This window comes from Mugil cephalus, chromosome 4 (genome assembly GCF_022458985.1).
Source record: "Mugil cephalus isolate CIBA_MC_2020 chromosome 4, CIBA_Mcephalus_1.1, whole genome shotgun sequence".
Taxonomy (NCBI): domain Eukaryota; kingdom Metazoa; phylum Chordata; class Actinopteri; order Mugiliformes; family Mugilidae; genus Mugil; species Mugil cephalus.
The window spans coordinates 14,794,560-14,822,336 of NC_061773.1; the positions used below are offsets into that span (position 1 = coordinate 14,794,560).

At 39.0% G+C, this 27,777-nt stretch overlaps 6 protein-coding genes across 6 annotated transcripts; all 6 read left to right on the forward strand.

Annotated features, from left to right (window-relative positions):
* Window positions 1-5,918: 5,918 nt before the first annotated feature.
* Window positions 5,919-8,316, forward strand: LOC125006312 (odorant receptor 131-2-like). The gene is made up of 2 exons (XM_047582251.1): window positions 5,919-6,158; window positions 7,549-8,316. The coding sequence occupies exons 1-2, from the start codon at window positions 6,009-6,011 to the stop codon at window positions 8,314-8,316; spliced, it is 918 nt and encodes a 305-aa protein (XP_047438207.1). The 5' UTR covers window positions 5,919-6,008.
* Window positions 8,317-9,939: 1,623 nt separating this feature from the next.
* LOC125006313 (odorant receptor 131-2-like) lies at window positions 9,940-10,942 on the forward strand. Its single transcript, XM_047582252.1, has 2 exons — window positions 9,940-10,089; window positions 10,175-10,942. Exons 1-2 carry the CDS (start codon window positions 9,940-9,942, stop codon window positions 10,940-10,942), a joined length of 918 nt encoding a protein of 305 aa, XP_047438208.1.
* Window positions 10,943-12,305: 1,363 nt separating this feature from the next.
* LOC125006314 (odorant receptor 131-2-like) lies at window positions 12,306-13,322 on the forward strand. The gene is made up of 2 exons (XM_047582253.1): window positions 12,306-12,469; window positions 12,555-13,322. The coding sequence occupies exons 1-2, from the start codon at window positions 12,320-12,322 to the stop codon at window positions 13,320-13,322; spliced, it is 918 nt and encodes a 305-aa protein (XP_047438209.1). The 5' UTR covers window positions 12,306-12,319.
* A 1,386-nt stretch (window positions 13,323-14,708) lies between these two features.
* Window positions 14,709-15,711, forward strand: LOC125007109 (odorant receptor 131-2-like). The gene is made up of 2 exons (XM_047583709.1): window positions 14,709-14,858; window positions 14,944-15,711. Exons 1-2 carry the CDS (start codon window positions 14,709-14,711, stop codon window positions 15,709-15,711), a joined length of 918 nt encoding a protein of 305 aa, XP_047439665.1.
* A 3,375-nt stretch (window positions 15,712-19,086) lies between these two features.
* On the forward strand, window positions 19,087-21,890 carry LOC125007055 (odorant receptor 131-2-like). The gene is made up of 3 exons (XM_047583623.1): window positions 19,087-19,299; window positions 19,559-19,730; window positions 20,956-21,890. Exons 2-3 carry the CDS (start codon window positions 19,581-19,583, stop codon window positions 21,745-21,747), a joined length of 942 nt encoding a protein of 313 aa, XP_047439579.1. The 5' UTR covers window positions 19,087-19,299; window positions 19,559-19,580; the 3' UTR covers window positions 21,748-21,890.
* Window positions 21,891-25,921: 4,031 nt separating this feature from the next.
* On the forward strand, window positions 25,922-27,301 carry LOC125007057 (odorant receptor 131-2-like). The gene is made up of 2 exons (XM_047583627.1): window positions 25,922-26,071; window positions 26,311-27,301. Exons 1-2 carry the CDS (start codon window positions 25,922-25,924, stop codon window positions 27,100-27,102), a joined length of 942 nt encoding a protein of 313 aa, XP_047439583.1. The 3' UTR covers window positions 27,103-27,301.
* Window positions 27,302-27,777: the final 476 nt, after the last annotated feature.

Below are 27,777 nucleotides of genomic sequence, written 5' to 3' on the forward strand. Positions count from 1 at the left end.
ATTTTTGTCACATAGCTGACTTTAAAAAACAATTAAAAGTGTTTAAGACCGTTTTCTTCTCAAACACCTCTTCAAATAAACAGTCTGGCATATTTCTTCCGCCCAGTGTCCTCAAATTGAAATTTTCTTTAGGATATGCTGGTCAACACTGTGAGATATTAAAATTATTGATTTAAATCATTAAATTGAACACTGGAGATGTGGACATGAACATAACTACAAATAATATTTACAAAGGTACGGTTTGCCACAAACAAAAGTCTCTGAGAAATGGGCTGGAAGCAGGGTTAAAGGTCAATAACTTTACTAAACTTAACTCGGGAACACATACGATAGTGAGAGTTGGCACACATGTACCCTGATGACAAAAGTTAGTTCTCTGTGGATCGACAGTAAGTTTCGTTTTTACCAATCACATGCAGACATGAGAGAAACCTAAAGGAACAAAGGGAATTCCTTGTGGGCTGCCACTTGCTGCGTTTAAAGAGCAGCTCCACAGGGATCACTTACTGCTTTCAAACAAAGGGCTTCATTACTGACAGTGACCTTCAGCACATGTTCTCTGCAGGCTGATGCAACACGTGTTTGTCCCACTAGAAGAAATTAAACTGAAGCTGATGACATCTGGTAAATAACAGTGGGCCAGCAAACATTCATACAACTTTAAGATCTGTGTAAACTGTGAAAATACTACTAAAAAAAATACTAAAAAACTAAACTGATATGATCTCAGGTAAAAGAGATCAAACTGAAGGACAGCACAGCTGACCTGATTTCCACAGGCAGATCACACTGCGAATGCCCCGTCCCCTTTTATTTTCAGATGGGCCCCGGGAACAGAAGGTCAACAATGTATCAGGGCCAAGGAAGAGCTTTAAACAACAAGTTTACGTGTAAATTCGCATTCCACTTCCAATTAATAGATTAGTTAATTAATGAATTGTTTGTTCGAAATGTTACATTTTCCTAAAGATTAGAAGAATTAATCAAATATCTTGTTCAATTTACAAAGAAACGGTAGCTAATTAATATAAAGAAGAAGCTGAAACCCTCCAAAAACATAAATGAATTAAAAGATTAATGACTCGTCAAAGCATTGCTTAAGGAATATTCTGGTGGGACTGAATAGATTAATAATTCTTGCTATATATCCAGTTTGGTTAACAAACCCATTTTAAGTAGTTTCTGTAACATTTTTACCAGCACAGAATATTAGTTTATTAAATGGTTTAGAGGTATTAGCTGATCAATTAATTATCAATAACTTAAAAACAGATTAACAGGAAATTTATTCAAATCCACGTTTGTCTAACTGTTCGATATAAGTTCAGAGAACATGCTGTTGTACATTTTGTGGAACACACATCTTTCTTTTGACTGAGAAGTGAAGAGTTTCAAAGAAAAGTTTTGAACTGCTTGAAAATTTTCACATAATTAAACTACAAAACAGAACAGTGGGGACTAAATATGTTCCCTTTGTGAATTAGTAGCTTTCCAGAGAGAATATTTCTTTTGTTTTCTAACCACCTAATTAATGTCAGTGAACTTAATCACCTCCACTGAGTATACTGCAACATGTTTTTAATTTACTAAAACAGCCATTAAAAGTAAATGATCATCGTAAATTACCTGTCACAGATTGTTTTAATGTTAATGATGAGAAACTCTGTGAGAAGACATGTCTAATAAATCCCTTTGATGCCGTGTCTGTGAACTTCATGCTGGCTGCTACATAACAAGCTGCCCCAGTGTGCATGACCTTTACCGGTGGTTCCTAATGAGGGTTGATGACATGTTTGCTCGTTCTGTGTCCTGCAGCGGGACTCACTTCCTGAATACACAGAGGATCAATGAAAATGTCAGGAAGTCTCAAAAGTCATTGTTGTGGAAAGTGTCGCTTACAGTAAGTTTACTCAAGCAAGTTCAGAACTGAAGGAAGTGTGAGGTTAAAGAGAGGAAGTGATAAACTGAGTCAGGCAGAATCAGACAGACTAGTTCTGGGACTATACAACACAGTTTACCACAAACGATCTATAAAGATGGACACAGCAAACAAAGTGAGGCCTAGAAAACTGTTTTATACCCAGTGCCATCTTTTTTTTTTTTTTTTCACTTGAAGTGACACATGAAACTTGATTAGAGCACATCACCATCAGTGTGTTAGCTAACACACAACATGCAGCTCGTTGGAGACATCTAGCTTAACGCAGTTACTTACTACATGGATTAATAATAACAATAATAATAATACATCTTATTTATAATGCCCTTTTCATCAAAGGATCTCAAAGGGCTACAGGATAAAAAAATCACATTTAAGAAACAATAGAAAACAAGATAAGATGGTTTAAAACGTTAAAAACATGTAAGATGGAGAAACAAAAGTTCCACTAAAAAGAAATGTCTTAAGACCCTTTTTGAAACAGTCAGTGGGTTGTGGTGCCCTCAAGGTGTCAGAGAGGACATTTCCATCTATACCTTCATCTCCACCAGACAGGTGGTGAGTTGTGACGGAGATGTCGGTGATGATGAGGATGGAGTTGCAACTGTGTCGTTGGCGTAGGAGTGGAATTATAGTCCATGATGGCTGATGACCTGACCAAGGGGGATAGGGTAGATGATGAACAGGAGGGGCGCAAGGACTGACCCCTGGGGGACACCACAAGTGACTGTATGTAGCTTTGATTTGGAGTAACCCAGGGATATGTATTCTGTCTGGTTTGTGAGGTATGACTCGAACCAACTAAGGGCAGTGTCAGTAAGTCAAGTGCTGAAGTGAAGCTGTTTGTTGAGTAAAATGCTATGGTTAACTGTGCCAAAAGCAGCAGTTAGGTCCAAAAGGATGAGGAGGGAAGGAGAGCCAGCATCAGATGACATGAGTAGGTCATTTGCAACTCTTACGAGTGCAGTTCCTGTGCTGAGAGCAGAGTGGAAGCCAGACTGGAATTTTTCATACAGGCGGGGGGTATGTACAGAAGTATGTACAGAAAGTTGTGGGAAGATTTGATATCTCAGAGATGAATGATGAGTTTGGTGGAACAGCACAGGGGAAGGGAATTTACATTTAAATGCAAGGCATTCAAATGAAGAGAGTTTGGGTGGTGGCTGCAGAGATAATTCTAGATTGCTGCGATGGGTGACTGATAGGCCACAACCACCACATCACTCTGTGGTGCACATAAAATCCAGACATTTATCCTGGATATGGTTGTGTATGAAACAAGAAAATCCCAGTCGTTAAATCACTGCAATGCACGGCGCGGTAAAGAAACTGTTGAAATTCCTCTGCTGGTTGACAGATTAAATCAACATAGTGGTGCCGGCCGGCTGCAACATGGGATGGAAATGCAGGCTGTTTTTTGCCGTGTGGCCAGAATGCTACAAGTACTTCCAACTTAGCGGCGGTGATGGTTTGATTCAGGCTTCCAGGGCCAGTTCACGATGGCAGGGACGAGCTGAAACCAGGCTGTCCAGCAAGAGATTTCCGAGTCTCCAAAGGGTGTCAAGCTAGTGGCAGCACGTAGGAAACAGCTAAACACGTTAGTATTCACCCAATGACTATCCAGAAGGGGTCTTCGAGAATATGTTCACTATTATCACTATTACTATTATATTATTGATTTCTGAAACATAATATAGCCGCAGAAGAAGTTAGAAGACTAATCGAAAGCAAATGCATAATAAAATGTTGGTGGAGAAGTTCAACTCCACTGACAAATGTCAAATAAATAACTGGCATTATATTACAGCTGAATCAAAATGTCCATTTTGATTCAGCCCAAAACACACCCAAAAGACACACTGCTGCGCAGTCACCGGTCAGCCTGTGTTGTTAAATGTTCCGTTCCGTTCTTCAGGGAGGTCCAATGAGCCCTCTCTCCGGCCACTTCCACCAGCTCCTCTGGAGGAATCCCCAGGCACTCATAGGCCAGACAGGAGATGTAATCTCTCCATCATGTCCTGAGCCAAACCCGAGGCCTCCTTCCTGGGACATGTCCAGGATAACCCTATCTCTAAGGCTGAGCCTGGCCGATTGTATCCGCGATTTGGTCCTTCTGGCCATTACCCAAAGTTCATGGCCATGAAGGTGAGGGTGAGAACATAGATCAGCTGGTAAATTGAGAGCTTCACCTTTCAGTTTAGCTCTCTTTACCACGACAGGCTGGTTAAGTGCCAGTATTGCTTCAGACGCCATTCCAATGCTCCTGTCAATCTCCCGCTCCATCCTACCATCACTTGTGAACAAGATTCAGAGACACTTGAAGTCACTTAAGTTCAAGAACACTTGAGGCAGGACTTCCTCCCTGACCCAGAGTGGGCAATCCAACCTTTTCCAACTGAGGACCGTGGCCTCTGACTTGGAGATGCTGATCTTCATCCCAGTCACTTCACACTCAGCTTCAAAGCGCCCCAGTAAGCGCTGAAGGTCATAGTTCAATGAAACAAGAGGACCAAGAGATCTTCCTATCACCAAACTCGACACCCTCCACCACCCAAAAAACTGTAACAAAGGGCAGCCCTGGTGGAGCCCAACCATCACCGGGAATGAGTCCGACTTACAGTCGGCTATGCGGACCAAACTTGCGCTCCTTTGGTACAGGGACTGAACGGCCCTTAGCAAGGGACATCCACTCCATACTCCTGGGGCAACCCCCGCAGGATGCACCTGGGGACACGGTCATAAGCCTTCTCCAACTCCACAAAGCACATGTCAAGTGGTTGGGCAAACTCTTTTTACCACCTTGGTCTGCCACTCCAGAGGCACTGTCACCGATGTCCATGCAATGTTGCTGAGGCATGTCAGCCAGGACACTACCTCACTACCTCAGTGACTTCTAAACAATAGCCCCAGTTGATGTCAGCAGTTCCCCATCCCCATGACCTACAACCTAGGTCGTCATGGTGCCAAGAGCACAGATGAACAACTTTATGTTTGAACATGGTGTTAGTTATGGACAGACTGCGACTTGCACAGAAGTTCGGTGAATGAACACCGCTCGGGTTCAGATCAGGCAAGCCGTTTCTCCCAGTCATGCCCCACCATGTCATGTGGTCATTGCCCATGTGAGCGCTGAAGTCCCCCAGCAGGACAATGGAGTCCCCAGTCAGGGCACCATCCAGCGTCCATCCTAGGGCCTCCAAAAATCGTGGGTACTCTGAACTGCTGTGTTATCCTTGATTAATATTTAAACTTATTTCATGATCTGAAATATGAAGTGTGACAAACATGCAAAAAATAAGAAGTCACAAAGGGGCAAACACTTTTTCACACCACTGTGATTGTAACGTTGTCATCCCATGGCCTGTATGCATTTACTTCCTACTGTACATATGTATATGCACATCCAGTATTCCTTAGGTGACTGGCAACCCCCACTGCATATAAACTCTGATGCAACACTAGTGGTTCTTTTGTCTAAATGCATCAGCTGAGGTGAGTACTGTGTAAATATGGCAATATAGCTATGAACATTTGAAGAATGGTAATGAATGATAATGTGTCAGTAAATGTTGTTTTAACTCCTTTAAACTGTTCTCTGCCTGCTACTGTATTCTTTATATACAGGTCAGATTCAGCTGATCTATGTACTGTATACCATTTACTGTAGAACCATTTTATTCTGTCATTCAGATTTACAATTTAGAGTCTGCTGGACGAAAATGATTGATAACGACATAAATATTCAGTTTATCCTATGTTTAAGTCATAATTATTATAATTATGACCAATATCTAACTCAGTGATTATGGTCTAAATAAATAGTAGCCTACACAAGGGTTATAGAATTTATTTGCAATGGCTAGTTTGTGACAGTTTGGACATCCAGTTAAAATGATTAAATGAGCTCATCTCATATTGTTATTTCTCAGTGTCTTAGTTACTAGATTGTACATGTGTTCACTTCAAAACTTCGGTCCAGTTCAAAATAAGAAGACATTCATTTGTTATTTTTACAACACATTTGCTGTAATGTTTAATTTCTTGTTAGTTTTTCAGCCTTTAAGAGATGAACGTGTCCTCTGCCAATGTGACCGTGGTTGTAGAGTACAGAGACTCCCTGGCCAAAGCTGTGGCCAAGAATGTGATCGTCGTGGCCCTCAGCATCTCCATCAATTACATCAATGCAGGACTCATTCAAACCTTCCGCAAACACCAGGTCTGATATTTCCTTGAATGTGTGCAACAACTAAAAATACTAAAATTTTCATGTTATGAAAAAATATGCTAGAAATAATTATTTGAATTAGTGATCAGGTTTTTGGTCGTTGTTCTGATCTCGTCCAGTTTTACAAAGCAGGGTAAGGAATATAAATTAAATGTATATCTGGCAGATTCATGAAATGAGCTTCTAGATCCCACAACTGGATAGTTTAACCTGAGAGTCGTGCTCTAAATAAAATTGCCATGCAACAGTGTTTATGAAACATGAATGAGACTTTCTCAGAAACCCCAGGAAACTGTAGCTCTGCTCACTTTACAACCCATTTGCAAGTATTGTTCCTCGAACTTGGATGGAAGTAAAGTAGTCTTTGAATAAAAATAAAACTGAAATAATTTTATTTTGTCAACAAAATCTGCTAGATGGGTGTGACAGTGCGATTGGTACCCTTAAGTTTTACCGTCATCCTTTTGCAAGGAACCCTGGTGTTATTTTAGTGAGTAACTTTAGGTTTGACAAGCAGATATCCTCTATAGTCAAGACAAGCTTCTTTCAATTAAGGCTGTTGTCAAAAGCAAAAGCATATCTCCCAAGTAACGTCTTTGAGAGATTAATTCATACCTTTATTACATCACATTTAGATTACTGTAATTCCTTGTTTGTTGACCTTGACCAGACAGCACTGCGCCATTTGCAGTTGTTCAAAATGCTGCTGCCTGCCTGCTGACTGGAAAGAAAAAGCGTGAACACATTACCCCTGTCCTTGCATCTGCCTCTTAATTTTAGGATTCAGTTTAAAGTTTTATTAATTGTTTCTAAATGTGTAAATGGTTTGCCACCACCTTATTTATCAGAGCTTTTACAGCTGCACACCACTGCCAGGGCACTTAGGTCGTCAAACCAGCTTCTCCTGGCAGTACCAGGTTCAGGCCGAGCCTTCTCAGTCACGGCTCCTAAGCTGGTGAACAGCCTACCTCTCCATGTTAGAGCTGCACAGTCTGTTGAGCATTTTAAAACACTCCTAAAAATCTTTTTTCCTTGGCGTTCACCCAGCTAAGCCAGTACTTTTCTCTCCCTCTCTCTCTCTCTCTCTCTCTCTCACTATCTTTTTATTCTCTTTTTTTAAATCTAAATTTGTTTTAAGTTGAATGATTATTATCCCTTGTCTTGTTTTTGTTTGTTGTAATGTTTATAATTAACTATATCATTCTTCTGCAACTGTACAGAACTTTGGTCAACTGAGGTTGTTTTAAATGTGCTCTATAAATAAACTGTGACTTGACTTCACTTGTACAAATGACCCATTATTAATCCTATCCAGTCATAAATTAATTATTGCAAATAAACCTTGGTTTCCTTCCCTTGTGCTTTTCTATCCATCCTCCAGATTTTCTACACAAACCCTCGGTATATCTTGTTTTTCCATCTGGTGATCAATGACATGATGCAAGTGGCGCTGACTGTCATCCTATTCATCGCCAGCTACATCCTCTACAAGATACATGTCTCCATGTGTTGCATCATCATCATGCTTGCTCTGTTCACCACTGAAAACACTCCTCTGAACCTGGCCTGCATGGCAGTGGAGTGCTACATCGCCATCTGCTTCCCCTTTCGCCATGTTCAGATCTGCACCGTCAAAAGAACATTAATGCTGATTGGTTTAATCTGGGTAATCAGCATGTTATCTGTTCTTCCTGATCTCTTCGTCACCTTGGCTACACAGCCTCTTGATTTCTTTCACTCTCATGTGTTTTGCCTCAGGGAAACTGTATTTCCAAATCCCCACATCATCAAGAAGAGGGACATTACATATATTGTATATCTGGTTATAGTTTGGTTTGTTATCTTTTATACTTACTTCAAGATTCTGTTCACTGCAAAAACAGCGAGCAAAGATGCTAAAAAGGCCAGAAATACAATCATCATCCACGGGTTTCAGGTTTTGTTATGTATGGCTACATATGCAGATCCTCTGCTGAAACAGGCTCTCCTGCTATGGTTCCCTAAGAATTATTCAGATTCCCTCTTTGCCTGTTACATTATTATCCAGGTCCTGCCTCGATCCATTAGTCCAATCATCTATGGTATAAGAGATAAAACTTTCAGGAAGTACCTAAAAAAGTACCTCATATGTAAAGTTAGCCCACAGTAAGAATTAAGTCACATTGGACTTTCAAAAAAATGAAGACATGTTGGTTTTTATTTAGTTCATAAAATGATGACATGGTTGTTTAATTTGTGTGTGGACATCTGAGTATCAAATCTCAGTTCTTTCTCTAGTTACATAAATAGAGAAATATATATTTGCTGTGTAAACTACTGGCCAGTGTCAATTATTCTCAGTACCAATAAACTCAAATGAACTTCTATTCCCATAACATTTTTTAATGAGTTTAAAGAAGTACATAAGCTGCAGATTTTCTTGTTAGTCTATGTGCTAAAATACTTTCACTTTATATTTCGGTATAAATCTCAGAAAAAGATTATGTAGATAAACCCTACCAATTTGTTTTCTGTATTAAATGTTCAACTTGACAGAGATGTGATGTAATGTGTTAAATGTTGACCTCCAATATTTTCCATGTATATGTTTGTGCAATAGTGCTAAATATAGTACAGTTACACACCTACAGCCCACGTGGATTAGACACGTACACATGTGCACACGTCCAGTGAATCTTGACTTAGCACATATAAAGTCTGAGATCTCCTGGAACCGTACCATTGGCGTTTCCATGCACAGCGGTAAGTGCTGCAGTCAACTAAATCTTACTTTAAAGTGTGTCCTGATTAGACTGACAGAACAAAGCTGGTTCTTGGGATGTTGTCACACTGCACAATATGAACATGGGTTATAGTAACAAGACTGTCTGTTGTTGGTCTTTCCTTGTATGTTCATGTTTTTATCTATTGCTGACTACTTGTTTAAAACAAATCTAAAAGCAAACCAAAAAAAAAACGGTATGAAAACGACTGAAAAGGAAAACGGTGGCTTTAAAAGAGTTACACGTCATTCTGTATATAAATGTTTAAAAATGATGTCAATGGGTGTCCACAACTTATTTTATTTGATGATCATGTTTTAACTGTTTTAAGCATTTTAACGTCCATTTAAATAGTATATTGATAATGAAGTTGATCCTCCGACAGTCTGAGACAAGAATCTTTCTCCCCATGTTGTTACTGAATGGCCGTGTGCAGACGCTACCACTAAAAACCTTTAATACATTACTACAGTTCTGCAGTGTCCATCAATGTGAAGGTTCACAGTTGAAAATGAAATATGACACAGTTGTTTAAATGTTTATTCTACAGATTGAAGAATTTGAACAGGCTCTCTACAATGTTCACTGTATATTGCATAAATTTCTAAATCACTGTCTATCTACCCCAGGATGTCTGTAAATGTCCACATCTCCCTGCCAATGGGAGATGTGCGTACATTTATATTTATAAGCGTACCCACTTCTTTACTTGAACACTGCCTTGTTTGTTGCAGTATAGCTTTATATATATATATATGTATTGATATTTTTATATTAGGTTCTTTAATCCACCCATATGTGCACTGTTTGTGATGTTGAATGTTTCTGCGTCAGTTATCAACAAGAATTTCCCCACTGTGGGATGAATATCTTATCTTCTTTTAGATCAGGAATCATGAGGAGACAGATGAATAGAAGAAGGCAGAAGAAGGATTATATAATCTAAATAATCTAAAAGATTTTTCACTGCGAAAGTAATTTCTTCATATTTTCCTTCTAGCTTTTGAGACATGGACGCCTCATCTGCCAACATGACTGTGGTTTTACAGTATCGAGACTCCTTCACCAAAGCCGTGACCAAGAATGTTATTGTCGTGGTCATCGGGATATCCATCAACTACATCAATGCCAGCCTCATTCACACCTTCTGCAAACACCAGGTTCAGTATGCCTCCGTTGGCCACTTTGAATGAATGTAATGATTTTTGTCAAATGTCTCACTTTTGCGACCTGTCCTCTCTCCAGATTTTCTACATGAATCCTCGGTATATGCTTTTTATTCACCTGGTGGTCAATGACATGATGCAAGTGATGGTGACCAACATTCTGTTCATCATCAGCTACACCATCTACAAACTCCACGTCTCCATCTGTAGTATCTTAATCCTGCTCGCTGTGTCGACCAATGAAAACAGTCCTCTGAACCTAGTCTGCATGGCAGTGGAGTGCTACATCGCCATTTGCTTACCGCTTCATCATGCTCGGATCTGCACCGTCAAAAGAACATTAATGCTGATTGGTTTAATCTGGGTAATCAGCATGTTATCTGTTCTTACTGATCTCTTCATCACCTTGGCTACACAGCCTCTTGATTTCTTTCACTCTCGTGTGTTTTGCCTCACGGAAACTGTATTTCCAAATCCCATCATCATCAAGAAAAGGGACATTACATATATTGTATATCTGGTTATAGTTTGGTTTGTTATCTTTTACACTTACTTTAAGATCCTGTTCACTGCAAAAACAGCAAGCAAAGATGCTAAAAAGGCCAGAAATACAATCATCATCCACGGGTTTCAGGTTTTGTTATGTATGGCTACATATGCGGATTCTCTGCTGAAACAGGCTCTCCTGCAATGGTTCCCTAAGAATTTTTCAGATTCCCTCTTTGCCTGTTACATTATTATACAGGTCCTGCCTCGATCCATTAGTCCAATCATCTATGGTGTAAGAGATAAAACTTTCAGGAAGTACCTAAAAAAGTACCTCATATGCAAAGTTAGTCCACAGTAAGAATTAAGTCACAAAGGACTTTCAAAAAAATGAAGACATGCTGTTTTTTTATTTAGTTCATAAAATGATGACATGGTTGTTTAAACTGATGTGTGGTTATCTGAGTATCAAATCTCAGTAATTTCTCTAGTTACATAAACAGAGAAGTATATATCTGCTATGTAAACTTGTAGCGACTGTCCATTATTCTCAGTACCAATAAACTTAAATGAACTTTTTTTTTAACGAGTTTAATGGTGCATAAGCTGCATATTTTCTTATTAGGCTATGTGCTAAAATACTTTCACTTTATATTTCTGTATAAACCTCAGAAAAAGATTATGTAGATAAACCCTACCAATTTGTTCTGTGTATTAAATGTTCAACTTGACAGAGATGTGATGTAATGTGTTAAATGTTGACCTCCAATATTTTCCATGTATATGTTTGTGCAATAGTGCTAAATATAGTACAGTTACACACCTACAGCCCACGTAGATTAGACACGTACACATGTGCACACACCCAGTGAATCTCGACTTAGCACATATAAAAGTCTGAGATCTCCTGGAGCTGTACCATTGGCGTTTCCATGCACTAACAGCGGTAAGTGCTACAGTCAACTAAATCTTACTTTAAACTGTCCTCATTAGACTGACAGAACAAAGCTGGTTCTAGGGATGTTGTCATACTGCACAATGTGAACATGGGTTATAATAACAGGACTGCCTGTTGTTGGTTTTTCCTTGTATGTTCAAGTCTATTGCTGATTATTTGTTTAGGACAAATCTTAAAAAAAAAAAAAAAAACGGTATTAAAAAGACTGAAAACAAAAGGTGGCTTTAAAAGTTACACGTCATTCTGTATAGAAATGTTTAAAAATGATATCAATGGGTTTACAGTCAAAATTAGACAAACATTTGTCCACAATTTATTTATTTTATTTGATGATCATGTTTTAACTGTTTTAAACATTTTAACATCCATTTAAATAGTATATTGATAATGAAGTTGATCCTCCAACAGTCTGAGACAAGAATCTTTCTCCCCATGTTGTTACTGAATGGCCTTGTGCAGACGCTACCACTAAAAACCTTTAATACATTACTACAGTTCTGAAGTGTCCAACAATGTCAAGGTCCACAGGTGAAAAAAAAAATATGACACAGTTGTTTAAATATTAATTTTACAGATTGAAGAATTTGAACAGGCTCTCTACAATGTTCACTGTATATTGCATAAATTCTTAAATTACTGTCTATCTACCCCAGGATGTCTGTAGATCAGGAATCATGAAGAGACAGATGGATAGAAGAAGGCAGAAAAAGGCTTATATGATCTAAAAGATTTTTCACTGCGAAAGTAATTTCTTCATATTTTCCTTCTAGCTTTTGAGACATGGACGCCTCATCTGCCAACATGACTGTGGTTTTACAGTATCGAGACTCCTTCACCAAAGCCGTGACCAAGAATGTTATTGTCGTGGTCATCGGGATCTCCATCAACTACATCAATGCCAGCCTCATTCACACCTTCTGCAAACACCAGGTTCAGTATGCCTCCGTTGGCCACTTTGAATGAATGTAATGATTTTTGTCAAATGTCTCACTTTTGCGACCTGTCCTCTCTCCAGATTTTCTACATGAATCCTCGGTATATGCTTTTTATTCACCTGGTGGTCAATGACATGATGCAAGTGATGGTGACCAACATTCTGTTCATCATCAGCTACACCATCTACAAACTCCACGTTTCCATATGTTGCGCCTTTGTCTTGCTTGCTGCGTCGACCACTGAAAACACTCCTCTGAACCTAGTCTGCATGGCAGTGGAGTGCTACATCGCCATTTGCTTACCACTTCATCACGCTCGGATCTGCACCGTCAAAAGAACGTTAATGCTGATTGGTTTAATCTGGGTAATCAGCATGTTGTCTGTTCTTCCTGATCTCTTCGTCACCTTGGCTACACAGCCTCTTGAATTCTTTCACTCTCGTGTGTTTTGCCTCACAGAAACTGTATTTCCAAATCCCCACATCATCAAGAAGAAGGATATTACATATATTGTATATCTGGTTATAGTTTGGTTTGTTATCTTTTATACTTACTTCAAGATTCTGTTCACTGCAAAAACAGCAAGCAAAGATGCTAAAAAGGCCAGAAATACAATCATCATCCACGGCTTTCAGATTTTGTTATGTATGGCTACATATGCAGATCCTCTGCTGAAACAGGCTCTCCTGCTATGGTTCCCTAAGAATTATTCAGATTCCCTCTTTGCCTGTTACATTATTATCCAGGTCCTGCCCCGATCCATTAGTCCAATCATCTATGGTATAAGAGATAAAACTTTCAGGAAGTACCTAAAAAAGTACCTCATATGTAAAGTTAGTCCACAGTAAGAATTAAGTCACAAAGGACTTTCAAAAAAATGAAGACATGTTGTTTTTTTTTTAGTTCATAAAATGATGACATGGTTGTTTAATTTGTGTGTGGACATCTGAGTATCAAATCTCAGTTCTTTCTCTAGTTACATAAATAGAGAAATATATATTTGCTGTGTAAACTTGTAGCGACTGTCCGTTATTCTCAGTACCAATAAACTTAATGAACTTCAATTACCAGAGCATATTCTTAATAGGTTTAATGAAATACAGAAGCTGCAGATTTTCTTGTTAGGCTATGTCCTAAAATACTTTCACTTTATATTTCGGTATAAATCTAAGAAAAATATTACATAGATAAATCCCACCAATTTTTTCTGTTTATTAAATGTTCAACTTGACAGAGATGTGATGTAATGTGTTAAATGTTGACCTCCAATATTTTCCATGTATGTTTGTGCAATAGTGCTAAATATAGTATAGTTACACACCTACAGCCCACGTGGATTAGACACATAGACATGTGCACACGTCCAGTGAATCTCGACTTAGCACATAAAAAGTCTGAGATCTCCTGGAGCCGTACCATTGGCGTTTCCATGCATTAACAGCGGTAAGTGCTGCAGTCAACTACATCTCACTTTAAACTGTGTCCTGATTAGACTGACAGAACAAAGCTGGTTCTTGGGATGTTGTCACACTGCCCAATGTGAACATGGGTTATAATAACAGGACTGCCTGTTGTTGGTTTTTCCTTGTACGTTTATGTTGTTATCTATTGCTACTTGTTTAAAACAAATAATAAAAGTAAAATAGTATGAAAATGACTGAAAAGGAAAACGGTGGCTTTAAAAGAGTTACCAACATTCTGTATATAAATGTTTAAAAATTATATCAATGGGTTTACAGTCAAATTTAGACAAACATTTGTCCACAACTTATTTATTTTATTTGATGATCATGTTTTAACTGTTTTAAACATTTTAACGTCCATTTAAATAGCATATTGATAATGAAGTTGATCCTCTGACAGTCTGAGACAAGAATCTTTCTCCCCATGTTGTTACTGAACAGCCTTGTGCAGACGCTACCACTAAAAACCTTTAATACATTACTACAGTTCTGAAGTGTCCAACAATGTCAAGGTCCACAGGTGAAAATGAAATATGACACAGTTGTTTAAATGTTAATTTTACAGATTGAAGAATTTGAACAGGCTCTCTACAATGTTCACTGTATATTGCATAAATTTCTAAATTACTGTCTATCTACCCCAGGATGTCTGTAGATCAGGAATCATGAAGAGACAGATGGATAGAAGAAGGCAGAAAAAGGCTTATATGATCTAAAAGATTTTTCACTGCGAAAGTAATTTCTTCATATTTTCCTTCTAGCTTTTGAGAAATGGACGCCTCATCTGCCAACATGACTGTGGTTTTACAGTATCGAGACTCCTTCACCAAAGCCGTGACCAAGAATGTGATTGTCGTGGTCATCGGGATCTCCATCAACTACATCAATGCCAGCCTCATTCACACCTTCTGCAAACACCAGGTTCAGTATGCCTCCGTTGGCCACTTTGAATGAATGTAATGATTTTTGTCAAATGTCTCACTTTTGCGACCTGTCCTCTCTCCAGATTTTCTACATGAATCCTCGGTATATGCTTTTTATTCACCTGGTGGTCAATGACATGATGCAAGTGATGGTGACCAACATTCTGTTCATCATCAGCTACACCATCTACAAACTCCACGTCTCCATCTGTAGTATCTTCATCCTGCTCGCTGTGTCAACCAATGAAAACAGTCCTCTGAACCTAGTCTGCATGGCAGTGGAGTGCTACATCGCCATTTGCTTACCACTTCATCACGCTCGGATCTGCACCGTCAAAAGAACGTTAATGCTGATTGGTTTAATCTGGGTAATCAGCATGTTATCTGTTCTTACTGATCTCTTCGTCACCTTGGCTACACAGCCTCTTGATTTCTTTCACTCTCGTGTGTTTTGCCTCACGAAAACTGTATTTCCAAATCCCCACATCATCAAGAAGAAGGATATTACATATATTGTATATCTGGTTATAGTTTGGTTTGTTATCTTTTACACTTACTTTAAGATCCTGTTCACTGCAAAAACAGCAAGCAAAGATGCTAAAAAGGCCAGAAATACAATCATCATCCACGGGTTTCAGGTTTTGTTATGTATGGCTACATATGCAGATCCTCTGCTGAAAGAGGCTCTCCTGCAATGGTTCCCTAAGAATTATTCAGATTCCCTCTTTGCCTGTTACATTATTATCCAGGTCCTGCCCCGATCCATTAGTCCAATCATCTATGGTATAAGAGATAAAACTTTCAGGAAGTACCTAAAAAAGTATCTCATATGTAACGTAAGTCCACAGTAAGAATTAAGTCACAAAGAACTTTCAAAAATGCTGGTTTTTATGTAGTTTATAAAACTAATTATTCCCAGTGATGATAAACTAGGGGGCATTCAATGAACTTCTATTCCCAGAACATTTTTTAGTAGGTTTAATGAAGTACATCAGCTGCAGATTTTCTCGTTAGGCTACATGCTAAAATACTTTCACTTTACATTTCTGAATCTAAGAAACAGTTCACAGAGATGAATCCAACCAATTTGTTCTGTGTATTAAATGTTCAACTTGACAGAGATATGATGTAATGTGTTAAATGTTCACCTTCAACAGAGCGCTGTTCAGTTTTGTCTTCACCTGCACTCTTTTTCATGAGATCTTTAAAAGGTCTGTACAGCTTTCTCCCCTAGTCATTTGATGACAGATGTTAGGGAGCTACTGTAACATGTGTTATTGCATTTCTTGACCTAAACCCTGTCATGGTCTCACTGGCAAAGTACTGTGTTATCAGAAACCACAATTTCTGAGTGCTGAAGCTGCTTCTCCGACAATCAATTGATAGTTGCTGCTGATGTGGCTGAATTCACAATATGCACATCTATCCACTTAGAATGCACATATACTATTACAAGAAACATTTTTTTCTCATAAAGGGCCCGGCATAATCTATATGAAGCCTTCGCTACAGTTTGTGTGGCCACTTCCAAGGGTGGAGTGGAGCACTTCATGTGTTCTTGACATGTGTTCCATGACTTGACCTTGTGTTCTATGTCCCTGTTTGGCCAGCAAATATCCAGCCTCCATCTTGCTTAACAAGCTTATCAATGGCTTGTGATCGGTGAACACATTCTCTGGTATTTGTTGACTTTGACACCGACAATGTTGAGACTTGACATGTTAAAACTGTCAAGAATTAAGTTTTGTTAGTTTGTCTTTTACACAATAAACAAAAATAAATATCATTTGTATGTGTTTGTGTCTGTCTAATGTAGCCATACATTTTGAAACACAAAAAAATCGATTTTCCACAAATATTTCATGATAATATTTGAGATTGTGGAAAAATTTTAAGGGTGTCCGAAAACTTTTTTCCACCACTGTACCCGTTACCAGTCCCAGTGCTTTGATCCAACCTCTGCCTAATAGGCTTAGTCCTTCCCGCTGGACGACTATCACTGGTAATGACTCAGTTCTGCCTTTGTGTTCTACCATAATATAGGCTGAACCTAACACTGGTACTCGATGTCCCTCGATGTAAAAACTAGGTAATTCAACCAGGAGTGGTTTGAGCAGAAAACTTCATTAACAGGGAACTTGTTAAAAGGGCTCTTGGTGAGTCTTGGTGATTTATTTTTAATTTAATGTAGTTTTCATAATATATGATTCACAATTAATAAATGAATTATTTGTGTAATGTGTACCTGGTGTGTGGGGGACACAACCTCACAGAGCTGTTTACCTGAGCTGAAATGGCTGTTTGGTCGAGGTATGTTGTGTGTCATCGATTTGTATATTGATTGCTGTTTGTTGGGTGTACTCCGTTCATGCCATGAGCCGTGCATTCTGTATTTTAATTTCGCGGCGTTATTGTTTCAACCCTGAATTTCTGATATAGGGAGATCTTGAATACTGCCGTTTGATGATGCTATTAATATGATATTATGTCATCATTGGCACAGTAATGTGGTGGTTAGCACTGACAGCTCCCAGCGAGAAGGTCCATGTTTGAGTCTCACTCATGCCTTTCTGGGTGCCATTTGCATGTTGTGTGGTTATTCTGCAAGTACTCTGGCTACTGTATTTTTGTTGTGATGGCACTGATTATGGCATTTCCAGATTGCAATTTCCCCACAATTGTGACACCTCTACTCAGAAGATCTACAGTCACTTACCTAGTGGTTTGTCCCACCACACCACATTTGGAACCCTGTTTACAGATCCACCTGCTGTACGACTCCACTTTGCGCTGTCCTCTGGATTGTGTATGTGTATGTACTCCTTCCATAGCCTGTGCCTTCTTCAGTGCAGTATCAGCATCCTTTGTCTGTTCATAACTTCTATGGACAAATTTTCTAGGTGCAGTTAGGAGGTTGAGGGTGTCAAGTTCAGTGATAGGAGGATCTTGTCACTGCATTTTAGGGATGATGTAGTCCTCATAGCTTCTTTGAACTACAACCTACTCTTACTGGGGTGGTTTGCAGCCGATTGTGAAGTGGTTGGGATGAAGATCAGCACCTCCAAGTCTGAGGCCATGGTCCTGCGGGTCGGGGAGGAGGTCCTGCCTCAAGTGGAGACGTAGGAGCAGGAGAGGTGGATCGACGTCTGCAGTGATGCGGGTGCTTAACCAATCTGTCGTGGTAAATGAGAGCTAAGCCGAAAGGTGAGGCTTTCCATTTACCGTTTGACTAATGTTCCAACCCTCAACTATGGCCGTGAACTTTGGGTAATGAACGAAAGAACAAGATCGCAGTTACAAGCAGCCAAAATAAGTTTCCCTTGCAGGGTAGCTGGGCTCAGCTTCAGAGACAGGATAAGGAGATTAGACACACAGAAGGAGCACAGAGTAGATTGCTGCTAATCCAAGCCAAGAGGAGTTAGCTGAGGTGGTTCAGGCATCTAGTAAGGATGCCTCTCGGATGCCTCCCGTTAGAGGCCATATCGCTCCCGCAACCAAGTACCAAAGTACCCAAACTTTTAAAAGGAGTGGTTTTATTTAATGACAGCTATAGAGATGATAAAAGAGAGGAGAAAACGTAATGTAACTGTAACGCACCACATTTAATTGTCAGTATGGTGGTAACAGTGTTGTAACGATGTAATGTAGTAACGATGTCAGACAGAATATGTGACTTCACTGTACAGATCAATCAACCGTCCAGCACGTGCAGCTCAGAGTGAGCGTAAGCACCAACCCATAAAGAACACAGATCGGTTTGAACAGTGACACTTCCCATAAAGCTTATTCAAACTTGACAGCTGTACAACATTGACAAAAGACAGAGGGAAAGGTCATACTGACTTATGGTAACATGGGTTTAAAGATATAAATGGAATCATACACACAATCACAGTTGGGATTCAGTTGTACACAACCACCTGCTAACCAGACACAAGAACACACCCACACATGATAGACATACTACATATAAAGCTTGACTTGGTGTTCAAATAATCAGTTGAGGTACGTGCCACCTACTGTACATGATACAGATGCCATGCTTAAAAAAGGTACTGACATATTATCATCTCTCATGTTCTCTTTTCAAAACATTTAACTTTTCTTCTGTATATGATCAGGTTATCATTGCGTCTTTATTGCGTGATTATCCCTGCTTCTTCAATTAACTTAATGATCAGCATCTTTTCATAAACACAATATTAGCTTGAGTTTTCATGCTTTAATTACACAAGTTTATAGACAATGTTATTTCTTTTAATGACGTTGGTTTTTTAGATTTTAGCCGGTTGAGGCTCTGTCATTGCTGAACACACCACAGTTTTCACCACCTAACACTGTTTCTCTGCTGTTTTTTGCAGAGCAGGCAGTGTGAGGCGGGTTTGGAGACACATAAACAAAGCCTAAAAGTTCCTATAAACATCTGTAAAGCTGAGGAGGTACTTAACTGATTAGTCTCTCTTTGTCCATCACTCTAAGCAACTCCTATAATATTGTGTCATTTTCACAAGGCTGTTGGGTTGTGTTTTAATGAAAATATTAGTTGATATTAATATAAGTATTTATTTATAGAATGGTTTTGTTATTTTTTTCTCAGTCACTGTTATTCATAAGTAAATGTGGGTAAGTTGTTGCCTGTTCTGGTTGTTGTAGTCACTGAACTGTGTAATATCTTAATAATTGTATTTCTTTTTCAAGGCTTGGCGTCAGCCTTCAAGAGATGAACGCCTCATCTGCCAACATGACTGTGGTTTTACAATATCGAGACTCCATCACTAAAGCTGTGACCAAGAATGTGATTGTTGTGGTCATCGGGATCTCCATCAACTACATCAGTGCCAGCCTCATCCACACTTTCCGCAAACACCAGGTCAGTACTTTTTAAGTGTTATGTCATATCACAGCTGAAAGGTGTCAGTGGTTACTACCAACAACCTTTACAGAAATATAATTAAATGTATCACTCAGGCTGTCATGTGCGGCTGTCGATGTGTAATAGGACTGAAACATGTTTTGCCTTGTCGTGTTTGAAGAGATAGATTTTTGATTTAAGTCTGATGTGTTTAGAGATTTGGATTCTTGTATCTTACTCTGTGGTACAGGGGTGTGCAAAGCCTTCAGTATTTGTTAAGGGAAAAGAAATGTTTGTATTTTTGTTCAAATGAAATACAAAATAGGTGTAAAATTACTTTTCTCTTTTCTTTCTTTTACACTTCTAATTTAGGATATGCAAGTGTAAAAATAAGTATTCTCCAGTTATCCACTGTAATAATTATGGATGTATATACAATATTGGTTGATGTTTGTCATTAAGTGCAGCTGATATAGGTTGATGGAGGCTGACTTGAAGGTGCAGAACATGACTGTGGATGGATGATGATAGGTACCTGGAAAGTGCGACATGCTTAAGTGTAGGGATTAGAGATGGGTACCGGTACCATGATTGGGCAAACGGTAGTAACCAGACCAAAAGGCAACGCAGATTTTGATGCTTCATTTTGGTACCACTGAATTTCTAATTACCATCTCCCTCTATTGCTGTGCCAACGCTATACGTGATGTCACGTGTAGAAAAGTTTTTACCGGGCCACAACTGTGTCCACTGGAAAAATCTGGCTGTACTTCACCTCAAAAGATGAAGACTCTGGAAAAAAAAAAAAAAAAAAACTCAAAGGCGATTAAACGATGATGAATAGCTTTTTTTTTTTTTTTTAACTTAATAAAAAGGCACCGTTTTTGGACAATGTTGATATGTTTTCCATTCTTTAAGCACCGGGCACCTTTTAAGCCCAGCACTACTTCAAAAGTATTATTATTATTATTATTATTATTATTATTATTATTATTATTATAATAAGCAGTTACATTAGGCAGGTTTTTCATATGATGCTTTTCTTGTTCTCGAATACGAATAATTTTAAAATTATTTGTGCAAGATAAATATTTGTACAAAAACACATTATTTGTGCCTTTTGCCACTTGTCTAAATACGGTATTCGCTTTCTAAATACCATTTTTATCTATATTTATTTTGTTTTATATCACTTATGTCTTTGGGCCTCTGACTTAATCATTTTCTCTGTTTCTCTGCATAGATTTTCTACACGAATCCTCGGTACATTCTTTTTATTCACCTGGTGGTCAATGACATGATCCAAGTGACGCTGACCATCATTCTGTTCATCATCAGCTACATTCTCTACAAAATCAATGTCTCTGTATGTTGTGTCTTTATCCTGCTTGCCTTGTTCGCCACTGAAAACACTCCTCTGAACCTGGCCTGCATGGCAGTGGAGTGCTGCATCGCCATTTGCTTACCGCTTCATCACACTCGGATCTGCACCGTCAAAAGAACATTAATGCTGATTGGTTTAATCTGGGTAACCAGCATGTTGTCTGTTCTTCCTGATCTGTTCATCACCTTGGCTACACAGCCTCTTGATTTCTTTCACTCTCATGTGTTTTGCCTCAGGAACACTGTATTTCCAAATCCCATCATCATCAAGAAGAGGGACACAACATATATTGTATATCTGGTTATAGTTTCCTTTGTTATCTTTTACGCTTACTTTAAGATCCTGTTCACTGCAAAAACTGCAAGCAAAGATGCTAAAAAGGCCAGAAATACAATCCTTCTGCATGGGTTTCAGCTGCTGCTATGCATGGCTTCATATTTGACTCCTCGTTTAAACGACGCTCTGAAGCGATGGCTTCCTAAGAATTCCATCGACTCACTCTTTGTGATCTATATTGTAGTTCAAATTCTGCCAAGATCAATTAGTCCAATCATCTATGGTGTTAGAGACAATACTTTCAGGAAGTACCTAAAAAGGTATCTGTTTTGCAAAGTCAGAAAACAAACATTGCAATTAGATCCAAAAGTGTAAAACCTTTAAGAACTATAGGCTCGATCCTTCACCATTATTGGGTTCCTTCAGCTAAGAAACTTTCAGATGACTGAAGCTGACACACGTGTTATATATGTCATACGTTATTATTAATTATGATTGAGTAGAGGCTGTGTGTCAGCTTATTTAGTTTACAGACAGGGCTGTCAAAATCATGACTTAGCAGACTAACTGTCATAAGTAATTTGGCTAAATAAAACTTTACATAAAATCAGACATTAGACTGGATCAAAGGGGGTTCCAGTTAGACTGGATCATGTTTTATCTTTGTGTGAAACTAAAATCTCTCTTTGAAGATTATAATAAAATCATTAACACATATTTATGAAAACAAAATCTTCAAACACATGAAAAAACGTTCATGTAAAAACTGTAGCATCTCTTTATGCATGTGGGTTTATAAAATGAAGCAGCAATCAAGCCAACAAGGAAAACTGAGTTCCTCTAATGGTCATTAGACTCTGCAACATGAGTTAAACCATATACCTCCATGTTAAAAATGTCCAGATTTATAAACATACAAATAAACATGTTTACAACCTGGTACTAAACCTGCTTTGGTTTCTATAGCGAATTTCTCCATTCATGACAACTACTGAGGTGTGAAAAAATATTGGCCCCCTTACTATATATTTTTTGTATGTGGTTCAGATCAGTAAACTAATTTAAAGATAACAAGTAAACACAAAATCCAGTTTTTAAATGAAGGTTGCCATTATTAATCGAAAACAACAACAAAAAAAAACCTGCATGGCTATGTGTCATAAAGTGATTGCCTCTAAACCTTTGGGGCACCCTAAGCAGCAACAACTGCAATCAAGCGTTTGCAGCGAGTCTTTTCCAGCACTGTGGAGGAATTTTGTTCCACTCAGATTTGCAGAATTGTTGTAATTCAGCCACATTGGGTGGTTTTCCAGCATGAACCACCTTTTTAAGGTCATGCCACAGCATCCCAATAGGGTTCAGGTTAGGACTTTGACTAGGTCACTCCAAATCTTATTTATTTTGGATCGTCCTGCTGCAGAACCCAAGTTGGCTTCAGCTTCAGGTCACGAACAGATGGGCGGACATTCACCTTTGGCATTTTTTCAGTAGACAGCAGAATTCTTGGTTCCATTTATCACAGCAAGTCTTCCAGGTCCTGAAGCAGCAAAACAACCCCAGACCATCAAACTAGAACCACCAGATTTTACTGTTGGTATGATGTTCTTTTTCTGAAATGAGGTGTTACCTTTACACCAGATGTAATAGGACACACACCGTCCAAATAGTTTAGCTTTTGTCTGGTCAGTCTACAGAGTATTTTCCCAAACGTCTTTTTGGATCATCAAGATGTTTTCTGGGAAAACTGAGATGAATCTTCGTGTTCTTTTTGCTCAGCAGTCGTTTTGTAACGCTGCCTTGCGGACCATTTTTGCCCAATCTCTTTCTTATGCTGGAGTCATGAACACTGACCTTAACTGATGTTGCTATGGGCCATTCAGTCCCTGTACCAAAGGAGCGCGAGTTGGTCCCTGGAGCCAGCTGTAAGTCAGACTCGTTCCCAATGAGGGTTGGTCTTTGCCAGGACTGCCCTTTGTCACCGGTTCCGTCGATAAGTTTTATGGAAGTTTTCTAGGTGCAGCCAAGTGGTGGAGGATGTCAAGTTCAGTGATTGGAGGATCTCACCCTTGCTTTTTCTGGATAATGTGGTCCTCCTAGCTTCATCGAACTACAACCCCCTCTTGTTGGGCCGGTTCACAGCCGAGTGTGAGGCAGCTAGGATGAAGATCAGCACCTCCAACTCTGAGGCCATGGTCCTCACTCAGAAAAGGGTGGATTGCTCACTGCAGGCCGGGGAGGAGGTCCTGGCTCAAGTGGAGGAGTTCAAGTATCTCAGGATCTTGTTCACGAGCGAGGGTAGGATAGAGCAGGAGAGACGGATCGACGTCTGCAGTGATGAGGGTGCTTAACCGGTCTGTCGCGGTAAAGTGAGAGCTAAGCCGAAAGGTGAAATTCTCAATGTACAGGTCGATCTAAGTTCCAACCCTCAACTATGGCCATGAACTTTGGAAATGACTGAAAGAACAAGATTGCAGGGCCAAAATTAGTTACCTTTGCAGGTTGACCAGGCTCAGCCTTAGAGATGGGGTAAGGAGCTCAGACACATGGGAGGAGCTCAGAGAAGAACTATTGCTCCTCCACGTTGAGAGGAGTCAGCTAAGGTGTTCGGCCATGTCCCACTGAAAGAAGGTCTCAGGGTCAGCCCAGGATAGTTGGAGGGATTACATCTCCTGTCAGGCCTGGGAGCACCTGGGGATTCCTCTGGAAGAGCTGGTGGAAGTGGCCGGGGAGAGGGCTGAATGGACTTTCTTGACCCAGAACCGGACAAGCGGGACAAGACAGAGAAATAGCATGTGTTCACTCATTCCACGTGTTTCAACCAAGCCTCATGCAGGGACAGAACCTGTGACTTCTCTAGTCACACTGCACAGATCAATCAACCGTCCAACACATGCAGCTCAGAGTGAGCGTAAGCACCAACCCATAAAGAACAGTTTGAACAGTGACACTTCCTGTAAAGTTTATTCAAACGTGATAGCTGTATTTACAACATTGCCAAAAAGAGGAAAGAGAAAGGTCATACTGACTTATGGTGACACGGGTTTAAAGATATGAATGGAATCATACTTGGACACTAGGGATGGGCATGATTAATTGATGATTGATAATTGATCGTTAAGAATTGTGTCAATCACGTGAATTTTTTATCAATCAAACATTGGTATTAAATAAAGGTTGTGCTGCGTAGTGTGAGTCTTGAAGCAACGCAATTAATGCCACTGTGTGGCAGCAATGAAACATTTTACCAACCGGGGGCGATATTTGAGAAAACTGTGTACTCAGCTACCTGCGAGTTTCTGTAGATTTCAAAAATAATCATGAAGAGGTCTCGGTGAAGTGTGGCGTTGGACCATTTTGAATTGAAATTTAATGAAGTTCACTACAAACACTGCGAAGCAGTGTATAAGTGGAAAGTGAATGGAATAAGGTTCCCCAGGCTGGCCAGTTAGCGCGGAGGTACCTGTGCATCCTGGCAACATCAGTCCCCTCAGAGCGGGTGTTTTCGGCTGCTGGACTGATGGTCACCAGGCTGCGCTCGCGTCTGACCCCAGAGCATGTTAACATGCTTATTTTTCTCAACAAAAATCAGTAGGCTGGTGTTGAAGTTACTGTTTGGCGTCCATCACTAACGTAGCCTGTATGTGAGTTACTAGTTATGTTTTATGAGGCTTTGTTAAGTAATTAATTGTTATGTAATCTCTCCCTTACTCTCCCCGTTTTTCTCAGCTCGGTTTTAAGTTACGTTTTGACAAAACCTGTCAGACCTAAATATTATTATGTTTTTGATGAAGTTATTGTTTATTATGATTGTTTTAAAAAATATATATTTTTTGGAACAAAAGAGGGTCAGTTGTGTTTAAGAGCGCCGGCTCGCAGCTGCAGGCTCTGCTGCTTTAGAGCACCGCATATCCTTAAGTTTAACCATTGAACGTCAGGTTTAACTGCCATAAGTGTTGGACTGTTCTTGTAATAAAGATTTCATTGAGGAAAAACATTGTATTTTCATTGCATTTTTAATTTAAAAAAATATAATGATTAATCGTTAATTGATCGTTAATTTTGATCGATCAAAGAAATTTATTCAAATGCCCATCCCTATTGGACACAATTACAGTTGGGATTCAGTTGTACACAACCACCTGCTAACCAGACACACCTGCACATGATAGACACACTACATAAAAAGCTTGACTTGGTGTTCAAGTAATCAGTTGAGGTACGTGCCACCTACTCTACATGATACAGATGCCATGCTTAAAAAAGGTACTGAAATATTATCATCTCTCATGTTCTCTTTTCAAAACATTTAACTTTTCTTCTGTATATGATCAGATCATCATTGGTCTTGTGTTTTAATGAAAATATTAGTTAATATTAATATTTATTTATAAAATGGTTTTGTTCATTTTTTCTGAGTCACTGTTATTCATAAGTAAATGTGGGTAAGTTGTCGCCTGTCGTGCTTGTTGTAGTCACTGAACTGTGTAATATCTAAATAATTGTATGTGATCTCTAATTTTTAAAAAGGCTTGGCGACAGCCTTTAAGAGATGAACACCTCATCTGCCAACTTTACTGTGGTTTTACAATATCGAGACTCCATCACTAAAGCTGTGACCAAGAATGTGATTGTTGTGGTCATCGGGATCTCCATCAACTACATCAGTGCCAGCCTCATCCACACTTTCCGCAAACATCAAGTCAGTACTTTTTATAATTTTTATGGCATATCACAGTTGAAAGGTGTCAGTGGTTACAACGACCTGAGTGGTCACGTTTGATGAGATGGATTTTTAATTTAAATCTCATGTGTTTACAGATTTTAATTCTTGTATCTTACTCTATTGTATGTATGTATGTATATTTTTTATCTGTATTTATTTTGTTTTATATCAATGATATGTCACTTATTAATCATTCTCTCCGTTTCTCTGCATAGATTTTCTACACAAATCCTCGGTATATTCTTCTTATTCACCTGGTGGTCAATGACATGATGCAAGTGATGATAACCATCATTCTGTTCATCATCAGCTACACCATCCACAGACTCCATGTCTCCATCTGTTGCATCTTCATCCTGCTCGCTGTGTCTACCACTGAAAACACTCCTCTGAACCTGGCCTGCATGGCAGTGGAGTGCTACATCGCCATTTGCTTACCACTTCATCACGCTCGGATCTGCACCGTCAAAAGAACGTTAATGCTGATTGGTTTAATCTGGGTAACCAGCATGTTGTCTGCTCTTCCTGATCTGTTCATCACTTTGGCTACACAGCCTCTGGATTTCTTTCACTCAAGAGTGTTTTGCCTCAGGAACACTGTATTTCCAAATCCAATCATCATCAAGAAGAGGGACATTACATATATTGCATATCTGGTTATAGTTTGCTTAGTTATCTTTTACACTTACTTAAAGATCCTGTTCACTGCAAAAACAGCAAGCAAAGATGCTAAAAAGGCCAGAAATACAATCCTTCTGCATGGGTTTCAGCTGTTGCTGTGCATAGCTTCATATGTGGCTCCTCAGTTAAACGATGCTCTGAAGCGATGGCTTCCTAAGAATTACACCGATTACGTCTTTGTGATCTATATTGTAGTTCATATTCTGCCAAGATCATTTAGTCCAATCGTCTATGGTGTTAGAGACAATATTTTCAGGAAGTACCTAAAAAGGTATCTGTTCTGCACAGTCAGAAAACAAACATTGCAATTAGATCCAAAAGTGTAAAACCTTTAAGGACTATAGGCTCGATCCTTCACCATTATTGAGTTCCTTCATCTACTTGCAGGTGACTGAACCAAACACATATGTTATATATGTCATATTTTATTAAAAATTATTAATTATGATTGATAATTTAATTTACAGACAGACAGGGCTGCCACATTCATGACTTCTAGTAGAACAGTAGATGAATGACTGTCATGTAATTAATTTGGCTTAGTGAAAATTTACAGTTAGACTGTATCATGTTTTAGCTGTGTGAAACTAAAATGTCTCTTTAAACATTATAGCAAAAATCTTTAATGCATATATTTATGACAACAAAATATTCAAATACAAGTGTCATACAAATAATGTAGCATCTGTTGATGCATATGCATTTATAAAATGAAGCATGTGATCTTACAGCATTGCTGGCTTTACCTAGCTTTGTCTAGCTTCAGTAACTTGACTGCAACTGAACATAATGATCGCGAATACAGTTTTACAGTTTTGTTATTGTGTTCTATGCAAAAAGTAGGAAGAAGGACACCAAAATATTAAATATTTATCAGATTTTTTTTTTTTTTTTTTAAAGCTGGCCTTGCCCCATCTTATTTATCCGAGATGCTAACCATTCGTGAGTGTGGCAGGGCTTTGAGGTCTTCAAACAAACTCTTGCCGGAAGTGCTCAGGTCA

What these genes read in the sequence shown, in the direction of transcription:
- LOC125006314 (XM_047582253.1), top strand. Translation starts at nt 12,320, where the DNA reads ATGGACGCCTCATCTGCCAACATGACTGTGGTTTTACAGTATCGAGAC. An exon ending in ACACCTTCTGCAAACACCAG is followed by an intron (nt 12,470 to 12,554) that starts GTTCAGTATGCC and finishes TCCTCTCTCCAG; the next exon opens with ATTTTCTACATGAATCCTCG.
- LOC125006313 (XM_047582252.1), top strand. Translation starts at nt 9,940, where the DNA reads ATGGACGCCTCATCTGCCAACATGACTGTGGTTTTACAGTATCGAGAC. An exon ending in ACACCTTCTGCAAACACCAG is followed by an intron (nt 10,090 to 10,174) that starts GTTCAGTATGCC and finishes TCCTCTCTCCAG; the next exon opens with ATTTTCTACATGAATCCTCG.
- LOC125006312 (XM_047582251.1), top strand. Translation starts at nt 6,009, where the DNA reads ATGAACGTGTCCTCTGCCAATGTGACCGTGGTTGTAGAGTACAGAGAC. An exon ending in AAACCTTCCGCAAACACCAG is followed by an intron (nt 6,159 to 7,548) that starts GTCTGATATTTC and finishes TCCATCCTCCAG; the next exon opens with ATTTTCTACACAAACCCTCG.
- LOC125007055 (XM_047583623.1), top strand. Translation starts at nt 19,581, where the DNA reads ATGAACGCCTCATCTGCCAACATGACTGTGGTTTTACAATATCGAGAC. An exon ending in ACACTTTCCGCAAACACCAG is followed by an intron (nt 19,731 to 20,955) that starts GTCAGTACTTTT and finishes TTCTCTGCATAG; the next exon opens with ATTTTCTACACGAATCCTCG.
- LOC125007109 (XM_047583709.1), top strand. Translation starts at nt 14,709, where the DNA reads ATGGACGCCTCATCTGCCAACATGACTGTGGTTTTACAGTATCGAGAC. An exon ending in ACACCTTCTGCAAACACCAG is followed by an intron (nt 14,859 to 14,943) that starts GTTCAGTATGCC and finishes TCCTCTCTCCAG; the next exon opens with ATTTTCTACATGAATCCTCG.
- LOC125007057 (XM_047583627.1), top strand. Translation starts at nt 25,922, where the DNA reads ATGAACACCTCATCTGCCAACTTTACTGTGGTTTTACAATATCGAGAC. An exon ending in ACACTTTCCGCAAACATCAA is followed by an intron (nt 26,072 to 26,310) that starts GTCAGTACTTTT and finishes TTCTCTGCATAG; the next exon opens with ATTTTCTACACAAATCCTCG.